The 19,751-nt window shown below is 34.0% G+C and overlaps 2 protein-coding genes across 3 annotated transcripts; both read left to right on the top strand.

Moving 5' to 3' along the window:
- Nucleotides 1-3,044: 3,044 nt before the first annotated feature.
- LOC110724671 (TRAF-type zinc finger domain-containing protein 1-like) lies at nt 3,045-10,308 on the top strand. 2 transcript variants are annotated; one of them, XM_021904110.1, is made up of 6 exons: nt 3,045-3,179; nt 3,321-3,427; nt 3,891-4,026; nt 6,977-7,114; nt 7,198-7,319; nt 9,824-10,308. In XM_021904110.1, the coding sequence occupies exons 2-6, from the start codon at nt 3,384-3,386 to the stop codon at nt 9,981-9,983; spliced, it is 600 nt and encodes a 199-aa protein (XP_021759802.1). In that variant the 5' UTR covers nt 3,045-3,179; nt 3,321-3,383; the 3' UTR covers nt 9,984-10,308. The 2 variants fall into 2 exon arrangements, with proteins under 2 accessions (XP_021759802.1, XP_021759801.1); XM_021904109.1 differs by having other exon boundaries at nt 9,815-10,308.
- Nucleotides 10,309-12,768: 2,460 nt separating this feature from the next.
- On the top strand, nt 12,769-18,351 carry LOC110724670 (probable rhamnogalacturonate lyase B). The gene is made up of 16 exons (XM_021904107.1): nt 12,769-12,823; nt 13,074-13,136; nt 13,288-13,409; nt 13,681-13,740; nt 14,150-14,269; nt 14,364-14,483; nt 14,936-15,077; nt 15,264-15,434; nt 15,551-15,706; nt 15,804-15,910; nt 16,161-16,251; nt 16,397-16,538; nt 16,648-16,804; nt 17,085-17,201; nt 17,659-17,782; nt 17,873-18,351. Exons 2-16 carry the CDS (start codon nt 13,095-13,097, stop codon nt 18,119-18,121), a joined length of 1,920 nt encoding a protein of 639 aa, XP_021759799.1. The 5' UTR covers nt 12,769-12,823; nt 13,074-13,094; the 3' UTR covers nt 18,122-18,351.
- The last annotated feature ends 1,400 nt before the right edge of the window (nt 18,352-19,751 follow it).

Raw genomic sequence — 19,751 nt, 5'->3', positions numbered from 1 at the left:
GGGTTGATCTCCACAGGGAAACAAGTCTTTCTATTCCTAATTAACTAAAATCATCTAGATTATGAAGTAACCAATATTTATATTTGAATAAGAAACTAAACTACAAAGAATGAGAATAGGGAGAAAACAATATATAAAAGGATCTAGGGCATAGGTTCACCAATAAATAATACTCCAGGGTAAAACATAGTAATCAATCATTGACATTGCATAAATAACATGATTAACAGGCTCTCGTAATTTATTAATCAACATAGATCTATCAGGCTCTCGCAATTTACTAGATCTAAGTTCCTATTGAAAATAGTCTTTAATATCAAATTAACATCTGCTATTCAATATTGCTATACTTTTACAAGCCGTAATTGTAAAACGTTAAAACAATTTAATAAGAAATTATCATGCAATATCAAGAATCAATAATAGTCAATCATCAATGCATCAATTAACCAGATTGTAAAGGGCTTTCGCTACATATTACAATCACATAATTAATCTACCGGTATTAAATCTCATCTATCGGATCTTGACTTAACCATTTATAAATTAACATGCCTATTTGAAACTAGACCTAAACATCAATTCTCATCTCTCGAATCTCGAATCAATATTGTCAAACTCATGCATAAAAGATCAGGCCTAATCTAGTCACAGAGCATTAAATCAATCAATAGGAAATTAATCTAGTATTGATAATTAACAACCATAAATTACCCCTTCATATTATTTATGGATCCCCATAAACCCTAGAAATAAAACTACTCACACATAATTAAAACTAAACTAATCAAGACAATTAGAGGAGACATGATCAAAGAAAGAGAATAAATTACTGAAATTAAACCAAGAGTTATATAGAGAGAAAATAATACTAATAGTTTAGGAGGAGAGAGAAAAGAGTTAGAGAGAGAAAGTCTCGTAAAAATTAAGAAAGAGTAAAAAGAAGGTAAAAAAAGTACTAAATTCGTTTTACGGAGAAGTATTTATACTCCGTAAGAATTCTAAACTAAAACAAACTTAAACGACGCTAATCGTCTCCTAACAATAACACGCGCCCGATCGGGCGCCAGCCTTTGCTTCCCTCGCCCGACCGGACGCGCCTTCGGGCGCCAGCCTCTTTGCTTCTCCCGCCCGGCCAGGCGCGCCTCCGGGCGCCAGCCTTTTTGGCCGGACGACTCTCTTGGGCCACTATTTGGACTACGATTGGGCTCCAATTCTTCGGGCCAATCTGGGTTTCCTCTTCGGGTCTTGAATACTCGGTCCAAAGGCCCCGGTATCACACATACCAAGCCCTTAATCACCGGTTCGATGGCTCTAATCGGCCCTGGCTGGCCGTGCTTCTCCAATGCTCGTGATTGCTCCAAAATATCTCGGGAAAATACTTCAAAAGTGTAAATCCCTGCAAAAGTCAACCAAATCTACGAAAACACTAGAAAACACCAATTAGTAATAAAAGTGGCTCTAAAGAGCCGGAAACACTACTAATTATGACCAAAGGGCGGGGGTAAAATACTATATAAAATAGACTTATCAGTATCAAAAGCTATGTTTTTCTTATCCTAACTGATAAAGATCTATCCTAATTCTTGTTTATCTAAATTTTATATATATTTAATTTAAATTATATTTTCAAAATATAACAGGTTTATGCATGTAGCGCTCTTCGTCTATAAAAACAACTAGAACATCATTGAATGTCCACGTTTATTAAAGTTTTGGTGTACTCAACGATCACATTTGGACTACAGAATTTACCTCTCCTCTTATCTTCTCCCTTGTCCCTTCCCATGTCTCCCTTAATAACTCAAATTATCCATCCCTTGGCCTCCTTTAACATGTTTTTTAAGGTAAGACAAAAAAGGGAAAGTGTTAGGCATCCGTCCTCACGAGGGGAATGCCTAGCGCATTTGAGGAGATAATGGGGGGTACAACCATGCGTTAGTAAAAAGAGTAACATCCATATTATCACTAATAAGATGTCCTACATTTGCGATCCAATCTGCTGCTCTATTTGCTTCTCTGTAAACGTGATATATTTCCTAATGGTGAAACTGCTAGAGGAGAGCCTGAATATCGGTGATGATGTGGCCGTCCTTTTCAGAGCATTAACTACAAGGAGATTATCGCCTTCAATCTGTAGATGTTGGATCCTGTACTGGATACGAGAAGAACACCTTTAGAGTTGTAGCCTTTGCGACGAAGACGTTGGTATTGCCAAGGCTGAAGGTGTGAGTGGCAATCAGAATACCGACACTATCTCTTATAAAAACATCAGCTGCTGAATTGTTTTAAAATGACCTGTCAAAATTAAATTTTAAAGAGTTTGAAGGAGAGACCTTTGGGATAAGGGATTTGAACACCTAACATTTTATAAGAAAGATGGTTACTTAACCATCTAAGCTGATCATAAACTATGTTATGAATATGAAATTAAATGTATATAATTGATAATCACAGGGTCTAATAATTAAAGTAGCAACCGGTGCAATGCCCGGGCTACACACTAGTTTCCATATTAAACGATGAGGCCATTTAGGCATATATTGATTAAGACTGTGCGCTATATATGTGGCTGACTTGACTGAGAAATGTTCCAAAGGGGTGGGGCCCCATACTGGTGTGTTTGTTTTTTCTGTATAAGGCAAGAGGAATAATAAGGAAGATTTAAGGCAACTTGACAATGCCCGTTCGTTGTTTATTATACACTTAGGTAGATCATGTACACGATATTTCCACAATGTTTAATTGCTTTATTGAAATATTCTAAATTAGTAAACTTTTAAAATAAAATAGTCTTTGATATAAGACACTCAAGAGATTTGCATCATTATGATTAATCAAGATTGGACTTAAAGGTATCAAAACCTAACTTGACTTGAAAAATATTCGATTCAGATTTCACCTCGCATGGACATTTTAATTTTACACGACTCTAACAATCTAACTTAACATAAAACCCGATCCAATCCGATGTGATAGTGTGAGGTTACATCCTTATAGTAATGGCTTAACTTAATTAGCCCAAAACTATAACAAGAGAGAGTGAGCATCTCACAATTGCACTAAGCGCGTGAAATAATAACAACAACCAAGGTTAGGCGGAAATTTAAGGTGGACTCGCCCTTTACAACAACTCAACACAAATTTCTCTCTCCTTAACTTTTTCACTTCATTCGTAGGTATGTTTGATCAACAAACCTAATTAGATTGTCAATTTTCATGCCTTAATGTTAACATTCGATCACTTTTTTTTCTGGGGTTTGATTTTATGTTTTTGATTTTCATCTTTCTTCATTCCCTTTGATTTTTTCTGTCGGCAGGTATGTAATTGCATTGATCAAGGAATTTTGATTTTATTTATTTTGATCTTTGATTGAGAAAATATGGCTACGGTTTCTGAAGAAATTACTACCATTTGCACCCACTGGTAATTTTCTATTTCTTTTTTCTTTAGATGGTTTTAGGGTAATCTTGAGTGACTTTGATCACTTGGGGAAGAAAATTTACTTGTTATTTTTGGGTTTTTTTATTTTTATTTTTTAATTGGGTGTTGAATTTGATCACTTTGGAAAAAAATAAAAATTTACTTGTTATTTTTGGGAATTTTTAATTTTTTTAATTGGGTGTTATATCGTTTCAAGTTTAGCTGGATTGTTAGATTATTGCGTTTTGAAAGTGGGAAATGTTTAAATATTGTTGTTATGCATGATTTTTCGTGGGAAAGGCATGATCTTGTGTTTAATTGATGAAATGTAATATGTTAGGAGTTTTTGAGTTAAAATATGTGGTTAAAGAAATATGCTTGTTTGTATGGATTGATTTTTGAGTTCTGCTTTGTAATGTGGAGATGGGTGTTTAATTGAGTCTGAGATTCGATGTTATATTTTCAGTGATAGGCCTATCCCTTCCGGGAATATCGATTTGCATACAGTTCATTGCGCTCGGAATCTTGAGAAATGTAAAGTTTGTGGTGATATGGTCCCAAAGAAGCATGCTGAGGAACATTATTTTAATACCCATGCTCCTGTAAGTGAGTTATTGTCAAAATTTTTGTGTTGTAGAGTTGTGGTTTTTGAAAACTTCTAATTCTGTTGTGATCGTCTACTTATTGAATATTGAATGCTCTACTTTAGTATTGGTTAAGGCTATGGACATTATTAGTTCCATAGTTTTGAGTTGTTTTGCATGCATCTCTACTGGATAAAAAGCTTCTTTAAACAAGTGTTCCACATTACACGATGCTTATTTGAACTCCCGAATCAACCAATTCAGTGATGTTTTATTTCAAAATTTTAAGGTGCCAGTTGGGGCCTGTATATCATTTCTTCATGACTTTTCCTTTTATGAAATGTTAGGAAACTTGCTTTAGACATTGAGGTTTGAAATTTTATGCACTCGTGGTCATGAAATTGAGTAGTTAGTGTTAACTACTTAGCCCTATCTATCTGATGAAAAAGTCGAAGGAGTAGTTCTTATTGATATGTTTGCAGATTGGAGTTTATCAAATTGAAGAAAGCGCTTCTATCTGTATTGTGTTTTTAGTCTGCTTGGTCTGAGACATTGAGTGAGGATTGAGGAGTATATCTAAATTCCAAATCCGTCTTAGGAGTTAGGACAGCACATTGTTAACAAATAGAACAACTAGCTCATTGGAGTACAGTTATGGTTTATATATTAGAAAGCTTAAGCAGAGGATTCTAGACAAACACATGCTGTTTGAGATGGAAGGAGTTTTTTTATTTTTCTATAGTAATCTCTTGGAGCTAATAGCAATCATTAATGGAGCACTTCATAGGGAATTTTAAGGAAAATTTTGAGGGTGATTATCTTTAAAAAAGCATTATGTTTTATTTTGATTTTCATGTCCGTGGGTAACTCTCAAAGGTGAAGCATTATCGCTTGATTTAGTTGCCTATATAATAGTCATAAGGCTCTGTATAAAATGGTGGATTGAAGCTGTTACACCATGGTTAATTGGCAAATCTATTGGTGTTTCGTAGATAAGGCATTAAACGTGAAAGCTACTAGGTTGTTGGAGGTGGGTATGCAGTTTTAAGCATCTTCTTCTTTGTTGTATCTGGTCAATTATGTCTTATGGGTGCGAGCGCAGCTATGCTACAATGGAGGGTCTTTTTGGGTGCTTGAGGAGTTCCATGTCTTGGTTGAATTAATAACTTTTTATACTCGTCGATCATAAGAGTTAATCTGTGATCATTCCAGTGTCTTGATGACCATTTTAAGAATTTTATAACAGCTGAATGCTCGAATGTAGATAGATTGCAATATTCACATGTCAGAGGTTCACCCTTGGTGAATTAACAAGAATCATTCACGGCCTCTTAGAATTGGATTACTTGTCAATAATTTAGTATCATTTTCATCTTACTTTCTCATTTTGAAATATTGTCCATCTATTATTGCCTTTAGGTCCAGTTACTGTGTAAAAAGCATTTCCTTCATTTATAGTTTTTCTTGTATCCAAATGTGGAGATAAGAAATTTAGTGAGAGCTGTGATAAGTTATTGACTTGGAAGCATCGTATTTATGACCCACCTTGAGATGATTGTTCATAAAGCATAATTTGATTTGTTTAAAGTTGGGTTCTGCCATCAAATTTTCACCAGTCCCACCCTTAAATGTACGCTTCCCCCGTTCTTCTATTATTGCAGCATGTAAGGGATGTAGATTGTAGGGTATTTTCGGAGACCATGTGATGATAGGACATTTAGAGAGAACTAAGGAAACTTTGATGAGGAGAGAGGTAGAAATGAATCATGTGTAAATAAGTCAACTTTACAATATATGAACTTCCATAAAATTGAGACTTAGCAATATTGAAAGAACGGAGGAAGTATATAATATAGAAGGTACTTGACTCATGCCTTCTCTAACCTTGGTCAGCTTGATATGTTTCAAATACTTACAGCTCACGTAGAGTGGTAATCAGTGATCTGTAATACAGTAGGATCTCATGACAAAAATACCTCTAAAAGATTGGATTATTGGATGACCCTTGAAGAGTTGTTATCCTTATCTAGTGTGTTCTATCTTTGATTCCTTGATGCAATTTTTATGGATGAAGTTGCCCTTATTTTTCCCATGAGCTTCTAAATATGCATCTTTTAACTGATTACTATGTTTTTGTGCTGTATATTCTCCAGTCACCTATTTCCCCTTCCTCTTGGCCCTCCATTGTGCAGATATGTCTGGTGTTTGATTAATAAGAGGTATTAAAAGACTAATCAGATTGGGAGTTGAATCTTTTGGCAAGAAAGCCTGATTAATCTTGCAAATATTGTCCAACATGTCTTTTTACATCATCTCTATGATTTTTATCAATATTATCTTTGCTAGTGTAGTAATAATTATCTTAATAATTATTATTAAATAAGGTTTCTTTAATGGGAACAAGAAAATAATTGGGTCCTTCTAATTGGTTAAGTAGAATAAAGTAGGAGGGCAGGCACAAAATTCAGCCCTTTATAATGAAGTGGTTAACATAAAGTGGCTTTTGAGGCTCTTTGATGAAAAGGTGCTTATGTAAAAGAATGTAATCAGAGTGAAATTTTGTCTTTGAGAGGTTGGTTGGTAAAGAAAAATGATTAACCTTTCTCATGAAGTAGGCATTTGGAAATTTAACCAAGTAGGATTGAAAATGTCCATAACCACTTGCTGCAGAGTGAAGAAAATCATCAAAGGGACACATGATTCTGCATATTGTAGACCCAAAAGCTAAGAGGAGCTGTTAAAAAATTTGTGCATAATTAGAGACCCGTGTGAATGCCGCCTACTTTGAAGATGTTGTGTTTATGTCTGGTAGCGTAATGAAATGTTTTGAGTTTGTGAATTAAGAATTCTGTTTGGTTTTTATCTCTCTTCATTTATTTACAATTACTTTTTTTGTATTTACCTAGACACCTAGTGCGATCTATTATGTCTACTTTTCATTTATAGTGGACTACTTTCCATGGAGCAGGTGGCTTGTTCACTATGCAGTGAAACAATGGACCGAGAAATTTTGGATGTGCACAAGGGTGAAGATTGTCCACAAAGGATAGTAACATGTGAATACTGCGAATTTCCTTTGCCCGCCATTGATCTATCTGAACATCAGGCATGCTAATTTTTACAATCAATATTATGATTATAATAATTGATTTGGTGCAAAACATTATGTGTTTGCTTCTCAATTTTCAGGATGTATGTGGCAATCGGACAGAACATTGCTATCGCTGTGCCAGGTATATCAGATTACGTGATCGATATGTCCATGAAACAACCTGCAATGTTGTTGCTGAAGTTCCTGTGGGTACTTCTAGGTAAAGAGCTAACTTTTTTTACAAGCACTTAGCAAGCATCTTATGTGGGTACCTCTATGGGACCATAGACCAATGATTAAGAGCTCAATCTTTTGTTTACGAAGTGTACATTTCAGCTCTTCATTCCACACCAGCACACCCCCTGTCCCATAAAATTTTAGCTAGAACTTTATCTGGAAAACTATGTCTGCTTTTTTGGTTTGGGCTATGCTTGACATAATTACACTTGCATGCATATGGCATGTAAAACTGCATAAATAGTTGTGGAGGTGTTGAATTGGTTAGGATGGCAGACAATGACTGATTGGAAGACTAGATTAGAATGTTACAAGTATGAAAAAGAGACAAGTTTGTGTATGCTTGACATCCTTAATACACCTCGTCTATTTGGAGTCATGTTCTTGCTGTGGTAATTGTTGTCTGTAGCTAAATAGTCTAACTTCAAAAGGATGGAAGTTGAGCAAATAGGAAGAAGTAAGTCTTGGAATTAATATTGACATATGCGGGTGAATAGATGCAAGGTTTGAGTGAAAAGAAGGGAGGACATATTAGAATTGATTGTAGCTTTAGTTTTTTTGTTGGCTGTTTGGACTTTGGAGCTTTATTAAACTTTTTCAGTAATTCTCATATCTGCTGTCATGCTGATTATGTCCTCAATGGAGTGGCTTTTTACTCAAATTCCCCTGTTTTGAAGTCTATGCCTCTATTTTGTGTGTTGAGGGCCTTTTAATGACCTTCTTTAGGTTCTGGTCTGTTTTGGTTCATTTTTCCAATCCAACATGCACTCACAATGCGTGGTTGCTTTTTTAGGTAGCTTTTTACTTTATGCTTGAGGTTTTTACTTCTCAGTATCATTCTTTTTGGGGGTTGTGGGTTATGAACTCACTCCCCTTCATTTTTCAAAGGAGGCACTTGATATGGGATCCTTAAAAAGGCCCCAAGATTGTCACATTCAAAGTAAACCTTCTGAACAGCCCAACCAATGTTATCATTACAGTCATAACTCCAAAACACGGAGAGATCTGTATACACAAAATGCATTATAACTCAAAGAAACAATCCAACATAAACAAAGGGTCACAAAGAGTCAGGCCATTGTTTATTAGAATCAGAAAATTTCCTCAGAAAAATAGCATAGATAATAGTCTTCAGAGTTCTTTGCATCATTCATACAATCGCACCATCACTTGGGGTGAGGAAATTACATGATCTCAATAGGCTCTGTTGCAACACCTTTACACTTCATATAGACAAGCTGAGAGCCCTAAGACAAACTTCTTTTGGAAGTATGTAGTTTAGTTTTCCTCGAAATCCATTCCAAATTACCTGTAAATTAGTGCTTCTGCAAGTAATTTTTAACTACAAACTCGCGTCAGAAACAAAATTACCTCCCAACTCACAAAGTCACAATGATTGAAAAGTTGAGGAAGAGTTGCAGGCCAGGTTTGCTTCCACATATCTGACACAGACAGATCCAAAGATTCCAAGCTAACTCCATAAGGGAGTAGAAAGGAAGTAGTTCTGAGCTTTCCCAACATAACCAACCTTTTGATATTGCCATGCTTAAGAAGGTTTAAAATGTTTCCAAACCCAATGATCTCATGGGCATTTCTTGAAAGTTGCTTGCAGTCAGCAGTTATTTCTTTCTACAGTCTAGGGGTCCAAGTAGATTCACCAACTTGAATTCGTTTCAATGTCTCTTACCTTGTACTCCCTCTGTCCCCAAAACTTCAACCCTTTTGGGTTGATTTCGCGGTTACTAAGAAACTTAAATAAAAAGGAATAAAAACATATTGAAAATATATATTTACATGGGGTTTGTAATAAAGTAGAGAGAGAAATTATTAAAAATACATGAAAAAACAAAAATTTATATGGGGAAGCTAATTTTACACAAATATTGTTGTAAATTGGTGGGTATTTTAATGCAAATGGGTCGATCATTTTGGGACTAAAATTAGGCCATAAGGGTCGAAGTTTTGGGGACGGAGGGAGTAGATATATTCAAACCTAGAACTATAGAATTTCTTCAGGATTCCAATCTACTTCTAAGGGGGCGTTTGGTTCGCGGATTATAGGTATGAGGTATGGGTTTAGAATGACCAAAACCCATACCATATGTTTGGTTGTCAAAAATATGAATTTTAAACCCATACCTCAAACCCATGAGGTATGGGGTTTAGAAACTTTGGGAGGGAGGTGGGTTTGACTTATTCCATTCCATTAGGTTCAAATACATGAAATTAAGGGGATGATATTCCATTCCAGAATCGAACCAAACACTTGGTATTAAGTATCAGATTCCAACCCGATACCACCTTAACCCTATTCCTGATTTTAAACCTATACCACTCTGCGAACCAAACACCCCCTAAATGTTTCTTACTGTTTGACTCCTATAAACGACCATCTGGGGGTTTCTGCTTTTTCAGTAGTATAATTTTGACCCGTATTCTTAGTGTCTTACTGATGTCTTTTATCTTGTAATCTGCTAGGGAATCCAGGCCTGCTGCTGAGAGAGAACCACGGCCTCGCAGAAGAGATACACCAGCACCAGCATTCCCCAAAAGACATCTGCTAATCACAATCGCAATCACAGGAATTGCATTTATTCTAGGGTCCTTTTTCTACCAGAAGAAATCAGAAAACTCTACTGGGCACTAGTGGCAGTCACACACGTACAAGTAGCTCTTTCTGTATTTTGAGGCTCTGTATTGTGTATAACCCAAAGTAGCAACTGAGATCAGCTTTTACTGAAAATTCGAGGCGTTGAGTCTAGTTGAGCAATGAGGTTAAATTGTTTGGTAGCAGTAAATATATGGGACGGGTTCACATGATAAACTTCAGTTTTTTCTTAAGAGACAAAATCTCGTCTACATTGTTTGGCATCTATCTCACATGCATTCTTGGTGCATAATATGTAATGCATGCTGAGGTTATCCTTTGTTAATTAAATCACGATTCTTCTTAAGTTTTCATTCTCACTAAAGCTAATTGTGTGCTTTGATTTACTGTTATAATGATATGCTAACATTTGATTTTACCAAAACTATTTATAAACAAGGCAGATAACCAACAACTAATAACAAAATTTTTTTTTGGAGGAAAAGGTATAACTTAAGAGTATCTTTTGTACTACCTCCGTTACAAGTTATGTGCAACGATTAGACATTTTCCCTCTCTGCTTTATGTCAAATCGTTGCACATAACCTGTAACGGAGGTAATATTTATTTTTGTAAAAAAATTCTTGTTATCAATGACGTTTTCCTCTTAGTTACTGCACTCAACCTAGGCTATATTTTAGTGGGTCAAGTAGTTAGGTCATGACTTTGATTGGTGAAGTTATATTTAATTCCTTTTGAATCATCTTTAGCTCATGTGAAACGTGATTTGATTCTCTTAGTCAATTGCTGATGCACCCTGTTATAGTCATCATACTTAATTACTTTTAGGAGTATTACGGCGTATCTTTGAAGTGTTTTGTTATCTTTGAAGTGTTTTGCTAAAAGTCCCACATTGAAAAATTAGAGAATGTTGAAATGGTTTATATAGACGTCTAGACTACTTTGTTTAGGAATAGATATTTTGAGGGGACTGTAGAAGTAAAAAGTAATCCCGTAGAACACATTGTACAAGAATAATGATTTATTTATTTATTTATATTTTTTTAGGACGAGGGATACATAAAAAAACTAAAGAAGCATTATTAGGGAAATTCCGTAATGGACAACTCACACCCTCCCGATAAGGCGATAACGATCTCTCCTTCGATCCATTGAGCTTCTTCACAATTGTAGAAGGTGACTCTTGATTAGATTTAGCAACGATGCACCTCCCTCTAGTGAGGTGGTTCACCATTGTAGAAAAAAAGGAAGTTCATGATAGTAACTCAAGATGGTGGAATGTACATAGTCCTTAATAATTTTTGGTGACGACTAATAGTATTACTTAAAAGATAGAGATTCATCTCACATTCAAAGGTGACTTGTAATTATAGGTAGTATGACTTATTAGAACAAAGGACAATGTGGTTAGGCCATTGAGCTGAGGTAATAATTTATTGGCAGTATGACTTGTGAAAATCTTACGTTGCGTATACTCATAGCCTTATATTATGAACTAACTTCATGATCTAGGGACTACAAGACATCACTTATTTGTTGTATTCATTATATCATTTAGGACCAATAAAAGATGCCTTGCTGATTTTTTTTTGATAATTCTATTCTAACTAAAATGATTTATAAGGGTCACATACTCACATTGTGGAAAAGTTGCAAGTTGCATGTTTTTCCATGTCTTGTTCATTAAAAATGTGGGAAAGGAGAAATTTATACTTCGTATTACGAAATGTACTAAAGCTAACGAACCCAGGGGCGTTGGATAAGCTAGCTAATAGTAGAAAGATTAAATTATAATTAACATTAATTACATCGATCGACGCGTGATTTTGTCATGCTTTCTCAAATTAGTACTATTTTAAGTAATATTTTAAATACTTAGGGCCTGTTCTCATTGACTGGACTGAATTGAATATTTTATAAGAGAAGGAAATTAGGAGCTGAACTGAACTGAACTGAGCTGAACTGAATATTTTATAAGAGAAGGAAATTAGGAGCTGAACTGAACTGAATTTCAACGTATGAGAACAAACCCTTATCCAATGCCCCAGAGACGTTCTTTAGCAAGATCCTTATTTCTATATGAAATTTATTCAAAACAATTAACTAATTTAAAAGATACGTAGTAAATCAAATTATTTTGAATTTTTTGATTATTATGAAAATATATAGAAGAATATGAGTCCAAAACACTAACTCATGAGTCATGAATGGAGTTAGAATTCATCTCTTCTTTTGTCAACAATTATTTGATGTTAGTTATGACTTATGAGCATGTTTAAACAAGCTACTTGTACAGTTGTACATGTGATCAAGAATAGGAAATAACTTAGCCTTCCAGCAAAGGATACACCATATCCCATAACATGTGACAAACAAAGACCACACCTAGATCAAGTTCGGACCTGTTAAAACCTTATAAGTTCGAGGAGACACTATCAGTTTTATCTGATAATAAAATTAAAAGTCTTGTGAAATTGTAAGTTATAACTAAGTGATCCAAATAAACTCTCCTACTTACGCATTTTCTAATTAATTAATTTAATAAATTGTGTTTGTCTAATGCTAGAGTTATATACATTGAGTTTGTCAAACAAACACATAATCACTCTAAAAATTTTGTTTAAATGATCTAAAATTACATAAATTTCAGATACCTTAATTAATATACGTAACATTAAACTTTGATTATTATATACATTACAAATTTACAATCATATATACGAGTATATAGTATAAAAAGTGGTCACACAAATTATACGTAAATGCATCACTAACCACTGTTGCTCAACCTTTAAAACATGGCAATCTTCTCTCTCTTCATATTATCCATTAACACCAAAATAAATGGTTGCGCCTAAGTCAAGAGATAAACCAAAAAGGTTAAAAATCCAAACCCTTTTGCTTTAATTTGATTCCAAGAAAATTTCATATCTTATATATATAGACAAGAATATTTGCTCTACTTTTTATGTTATGCTAACTAATTTAAAGTAAGACAAACAGTGATTAAAAGTGCTTCATTTTTCATTCTATATATACTCAACAATATAATAATCAATGTAATTATTAGTAAAATTAAATCTTGTAATAAACTTTTGCTAGTTATTTGTGTTTTATTGCTTGTTTTAGGTACAAAATACATTCTTAGCTATGTCTTTCCAGGCAGTTCAACTTACTGTCCAAGATCATTATGTAAGTATGCATTACAAACTATGAGCATATATAGTATAGTAACTATATATATGGAGTTTTATTTATTTAATTTACGCGTATTAAAATTAAAATAAACAATGTCTCAATATGTAATAATAATAATATCCTACATTATGATCTTATGTTGCAGGTTGTTATTGATAATGGAATTCTTGCAATCACGATTTCGAAACCAGATGGAATCATCACCAAGATAAAGTTCAATGGTATAGAGAATTTGCTTGAAGACACAAATGAAGAAGAACATAGAGGGTATGATCTGACAGCTACATATATACTAGTAGTAGAAATAATATTGTTAAGTTGATAACACATGCAATTTTTGTAATCTTCTCAAATTAAACATAACTTTAATTTGATGGTTAAAAACATCATCAAAAGTTAAAGTAGTTCGTATTAATGATCCCACACAATTATGTTTTTCTTGTACATTAGAAATTTTACATCGTCAAATAAACTCGATAAATTTGTTCTTGAAAAGAAAATGTTATTGTGATACTAAAGATGGTGATATTGTATGCAGGTATTGGGACCTTAATTGGAGTGATCCTGGAACTCCAGGCACAACAGGCTACTACGATAGGTATTGTTGTTTTTTTTTTTTTACCTTATCATTCACCCTCTGTTTTTGAAAGTTTGAGAACTTGACATTTACACGTTCTCCAATGTACATATTTTTTATCATTAATATTCTCAATTGTGTATATATATATATGATTATTTTAACAATCATGAAATATGTTTAACCACATGAATAGTAATTGAGTCCTACATTTAAAAATTGAGGTATTTATGTTTTCCCTAGCTAACTTTGTTGATGACAAGATTTTGTTGGATTATTAATTATACTCCATTATCACTTTCTCACTATTATTTTTGTTTAGTTTGTTTAACTCATGTCTTTAATTTTTTTGTGTTTTGTCTCTGTTCATGTTAATTTAACCCAAAACATTTTGGGACTAACGCTTTGTTGCTGTAATAATATTGTGCAGAATCAAAGGAACCGATTTTCAAGTTGTAGTACAGGACGATGAAATGGTGGAAGTGTCTTTTACAAGAACATGGAACCCTTCATCTAAAGGCAAATTTGTGCCATTGAACATTGATAGAAGGTACTACATAGTACATACTTCTTCGTCACATATTAGACATGATAATTTAATTCTACTACATTATATTATGGCTAATATATATATGAACTTTTAGGGTCATAATGCTTCAGGGTTTATCAGGGTTCTACTCTTATGGTATTTATGAGAAATTAAAGGAATGGCCTGGATTTAATCTTCCTCAAACAAGGATTGTTTTCAACCTTAATAAAAAGTGGTAAAATCCTTTTCTTTTTCTACTTTCTTGGCAATGACTTAGCTTACAAAATGGATGGAAATGAGACAACTATTATAAGGCATAGAAAGTATTGGGAAATTCCATGTTTCTCATGGTGAGAAACAAATTTGTTTCTCATAATAGCATTTTCGTGAATAAATCAACAACTTTTTCATTATTGTGGGCTTCACAATTGAATAAAGTTGTTGGTTTATTTACGAAAATGTCATGTAAGAAACAAAATAATTTGGATTTATTTTCGTGAATTTGTTTCTCATCATGAGAAACTGGGGCATCCTCGAAAGTATTTAAGTGAAATTATCGTGAACATTTAGTCATAAACCTTTTAACTTAAGGGTATGATGTACAATGTGACAAATAATTTGGATAAGTGTTTGTGCTTTGTAATGGGTATAATACAAGCTGTTTTTGACAATTAAGCTGATAAACAGGTTTCAGTATATGGCAGTAGCAGATAACAGACAAAGAAAAATGCCACTTCCAGATGACAGGTTACCAGGAAGGTGCCAAGTCCTTGAACCTCCTGAAGCAGTGCTTCTTACAAATCCTATAGAAGAAGAATTTAAAGGAGAGGTATATATTGATAATCCAACTCACTATTATACAGATTTACATTACTACCTCCGATTTTTATTAGTTGCAACTTTGGAATATTTTATATTCACAAATAATACCCTAAAGTTGCAACTAAAAAAATATCGGAGGTAGTATATTTTTTTGTATGATAAAATGCTTACCTATATATATATGCTGAACTAGGTGGATGACAAATATCAGTATTCGTGCGAGGACAGAGATCTCCAAGTCCATGGATGGATATGCACCGATCCCCCTACTGGAATGTGGCAAATAACACCTTGTGATGAGTTCAGAACCGGAGGACCATTCAAGCAAAACCTTACCTCTCATGTTGGCCCTTACAACCTTGCTGTAAGTAAATTACGGATCAAGAAATTATTAGGTGCACCTGAAAATATTTAATCTCTGTACAAGTGATATAACCTCATTTCAGAGCTAGGCCTTTAATTTGAAAATCTGAATTACAGATGTTTATAAGTGCACATTATGCTGGGGAAGACATGGTAGCAAAATTTGCACAAGGTGAGGCATGGAAAAGGGTGTTTGGTCCGGTTTTTACGTATGTTAACTGTGTGCCTAAAGAAGATGACTGGCATTGGTTGTGGGATGATGCTAAGGAACAGGTTAATAACTACCATGTTACCTTTAAAATCATGTCATAAATAATTTTCGAATTAGATTTATCTCAAGCATATAGTACTGCTACATGAATATATGCAGGCCTTGATCGAAACAGATTGTTGGCCGTACACATTTCCAGCTTCAGAAGACTATCCAACATCTGATCAAAGGGGTAACCTCTCTGGCAGATTATTAGTCCATGACAGGTCAGTTATTTTATTTACTCTGTATAATTAATTAAGTCTACTTGGCTAACGATTTAGTGCCACATATTGTATGTACATGACTTAGTGTCGTGTCATATTTTTATTATGATACCTCGTCTAAGATTTCAACTCGTAACCTCTGTCCTCTAGGATATAGAATTATAGATTGTTGTTATCTATACCAGCAATCCAATGATAATGAATTAATATAATGCCTCTTTAACTAACCAAAGTTTACATGAATTGTCAGGTATTTTGATGATGATTATATCCCAGCCAATGGAGCATATATAGGTTTAGCATCTCCTAATGAATCAAAATCTTGGCAGCTGGAAGGCAAGGTGATTGATTTACGACTACTTAGCGAAAATTAGCTTAGCATATTTGAGTATCCTTTGTAAAGAGGCTTCTAATTTAGTCTTAACCATGAACTAATGTCAGTATGATTTGGTTAATGTTTTAATGAAGTAAATTTCATATTAACAGGGTTACCAGTTTTGGACAACAACAGATGAAGATGGTTATTTTTTCATAAATGATATAAGGGCTGGTGACTATAATCTGTATGCTTCGGTCCCTGGCTTCATTGGAGACTATGTATGCGACGACAATGTTTCCATAACTCCAGGTCTTCAAACTTACTCCGGTTTACACGAAATTGTACAAAAGTTGCTTAAGCATCTTACATTAGTACATAAAACTTGGAAACATAATTTACTGAATGCAAAAATGTACAGGTTGTGATATTGACATGGAGGAGCTTGTGTATGAACCTCCAAGTGATGGACCTACATTGTGGGAAATCGGTGTTCCTGATCGAACAGCTAGGGAGTTTTACATACCTGATCCGAATCCTAAGTATGTCAACAAACTCTTTATCAATCACCCTGACAGGTTAGCTCTCATTATCAGCGTTTCTGAACTGACAAGTTTTAGCATAATATAGAGTATGCCCCAGTTTCTCACATGACATTTTCGTAAATAAACTAACAACTTTATTCAATTTTATTCAACTGTGGTGCCTACAATAATGAAAAGTTGTTGATTTATTCACAAAAATGCTCCTATGAGAAACAAATTTCGTTTCTCACCATGAGAAACAGGGAATTTCCCTAATGTATAGCATATATAGAAGTAATATTTTTTAATTTGTTCGGGTCACTTTCTGAAACAGATTTAGGCAGTATGGTTTATGGGAAAGATATGCTGAATTATATCCTAACGAAGATCTGGTCTACACAATTGGTGAAAGTGATTATGAAAAGGATTGGTTCTTTGCTCAAGTTACCAGGTAAAGTAACTAAGGCATCAGACTTTGGTTAAAAGTCATTCCTTAAATATTGATCAAAATGTTGATTGTTTATATCTTCCTTAAGTAATTTCTTTTGTCAGTGGTCATTTTTGACAATGGCTGAAAGCGATACGAGTCAAATAAATAATTAAGCTTGATTAATAGAAATTAGTTTCTATCAGTAACAATCAACTTAAGCAGTTTCTATCAGTAGACACTTTTGATATGATCAGTCACGATCTATGTTCTTAATTACTCCGTAGTACAGTTAAGTGAAAATCAGCTGAACAGAACACGTTAGCCAAGTTTTCATAATTCAAGCCAAATTATAAGATGAAAGGTTACATTAAATTAAGCCGTGATGCAAAACATATGTGCTCGTGTAATGCAGTAACGGAGTACAATAATAAATACATAATCACTAACAATAATTGTTTTTCATAATATAATCTTGCAGGAAGAAAGGAAATACATACCAAGGGACAACATGGAAAATCAAGTTCAACCTTGAACAAGTTGATCAACATGGAGTCTATAAACTAAGATTGGCACTTGCAACTGCGAACATGGCAGAATTACAGGTAATTTTAGTCACACAAATCGATACAATTTTGTTGTTCTATCTACCACATACAACAATTCTCAACATGTATTTGGAAAACAATGTTTAGGTTCGAGTAAACGATCCAAAAGCAGAACCTCCGGTATTTACAACAGGACTAATAGGGAAAGATAACGCGATTGCAAGACATGGGATTCATGGGCTATATAGGCTTTATATTGCAGATATACAAGGAAATAAGCTTGTACAAGGTGATAATACAATCTATTTGACTCAGGCAAATGGTGGTAGCCCTTTTGTAGGAATCATGTATGACTATATTCGCCTCGAAGGGCCTCCTGATTCTGATCAAAGTTAACGTTCCAAGGGTTATTTTCTCTGATGTATATAAACAAGATGAATATGTATATTTTGTTTATACCACGAAGATCTTCATTATGAAATGCTACTATGTTATGATGTATGTCAGTCTTGTCATGTTAAATAGAAAGCAAACTCTTGCTTATATACTAGTATGAAGTTTTCTGAAGTGTAAAACAATTTCAAACAATAATACAAGGAAAATCTGTAACAAACACTTTTCTAAAAGAGGATTAGGGTCTATTTTTATGCACTTCAACTAATATTCCCTCTGGAGTAAGTATTACCCACTACCATGGTATGGGTAATACTACCCAATACCATATTTTTTTTTTCTTTTTCCTTTTTTTTTTTCCCATTTCCTCTTCATCTTTTTCCTTCCTTAAACCCTTTTCCCCACCTCCATGGATAGCTCCCATTGCCAGCCAAACCTCCGCCCACCACACCTTCACCTCCGACAACAAGAAGCCCACCCCACCGGCTACTACCTTGATCGAAATCCAAAAACACGCAACTACCTTCATTAAAAATCACCGGAAACCACACAAAAAAACATAACCCAAAAACAAGAGACACAAACTTATGGCTCTAGCCATTAAAAACGGTGAGTTCTATGCTGGAAATCGCTGAGTTCGGTCGAAATTGACGCTGGTAGTTTTTTGTCGGTGCTTAAGTTATTATTAATTTCTATACTGTTATTATTGGTTTGTATACGGTTATTCTTGGTTTTTATACTGTTATTCATAATTTATATACTGTTAATGAGAGGAAAGAGACTACATTTTTACAACATGAGTAAGTTTTACGTGAAATTACATTTTTGCCCCTGGTATGGGCCCAACAAGCCCATACCTGGTAGTGGTCTATCACTACTCATTCCCTCTGTCCCATAACACATGACACACAGTTAAATATATTCCCTCTGTCCCATAACGCATGACACAATTAAATATTATTGCACACAAGTCAATGCACTAGTTTGACTTTATTTTTATATAATTAAATATTAACGAATTTTTTTTTTTAAAAAATATATTATGAAACTTTATACTTGTATTAAAAATTATCTAACAACATGTTTTATGATAAAATATATTTTTATTTTGTTAGTTAAATTATGGTCAAACATAATGCATGAATAGTGAAAAAAGTCCGACGTCTCATATATTATGAGACGGAGGGAATATAACTCAGTTTTGATAAAGTTAAAAAAAATATATATATTAACAAGTGTGATAATGAAAAAGTGAAAATTTTGTATAAATCAGATTTGACAATCAGTTTGGATCAGTAATTGCTCCTGGCAAACTAGTGCAGAGCAGTAAATAACGGACTTTTCACTAGGTACCCCTAAGATTTTATGATCGATACCCCCTAATGGCCTAATGTTTTATGATTAGTATTCTTATATTTTAGGAATACTCTTGATTAAATGTTACTTTTACAAATTTGGGCGAAAAAGAATTATGATCTGTTCTCCTACGTTGAAATTCAGTTCACTTCAGTTTAATTCAATTCAGCTCCTAATTTTCTTCTCTTATAAAATATTCAGTTCAGTTCAACTCAGTTCAGTCAATGAGAACAGACCCTTAGTCACATATTTAATCCTTAACTAATTTAATCTCCCC

Source organism: Chenopodium quinoa, unplaced genomic scaffold (assembly GCF_001683475.1).
Source record: "Chenopodium quinoa cultivar QQ74 unplaced genomic scaffold, ASM168347v1, whole genome shotgun sequence".
NCBI classification, from domain to species: domain Eukaryota; kingdom Viridiplantae; phylum Streptophyta; class Magnoliopsida; order Caryophyllales; family Amaranthaceae; genus Chenopodium; species Chenopodium quinoa.
Note: the sequence above shows the minus strand (reverse complement) of the source record. Positions and strands in the feature narration are given on the sequence as shown.

What these genes read in the sequence shown, in the direction of transcription:
- LOC110724671 (XM_021904109.1), top strand. Translation starts at nt 3,384, where the DNA reads ATGGCTACGGTTTCTGAAGAAATTACTACCATTTGCACCCACTG. An exon ending in ATTTTAATACCCATGCTCCT is followed by an intron (nt 4,027 to 6,976) that starts GTAAGTGAGTTA and finishes TCCATGGAGCAG; the next exon opens with GTGGCTTGTTCACTATGCAG. An exon ending in TTGATCTATCTGAACATCAG is followed by an intron (nt 7,115 to 7,197) that starts GCATGCTAATTT and finishes CTCAATTTTCAG; the next exon opens with GATGTATGTGGCAATCGGAC.
- LOC110724670 (XM_021904107.1), top strand. Translation starts at nt 13,095, where the DNA reads ATGTCTTTCCAGGCAGTTCAACTTACTGTCCAAGATCATTAT. An exon ending in AAGAAGAATTTAAAGGAGAG is followed by an intron (nt 15,078 to 15,263) that starts GTATATATTGAT and finishes ATGCTGAACTAG; the next exon opens with GTGGATGACAAATATCAGTA. An exon ending in GGGATGATGCTAAGGAACAG is followed by an intron (nt 15,707 to 15,803) that starts GTTAATAACTAC and finishes GAATATATGCAG; the next exon opens with GCCTTGATCGAAACAGATTG.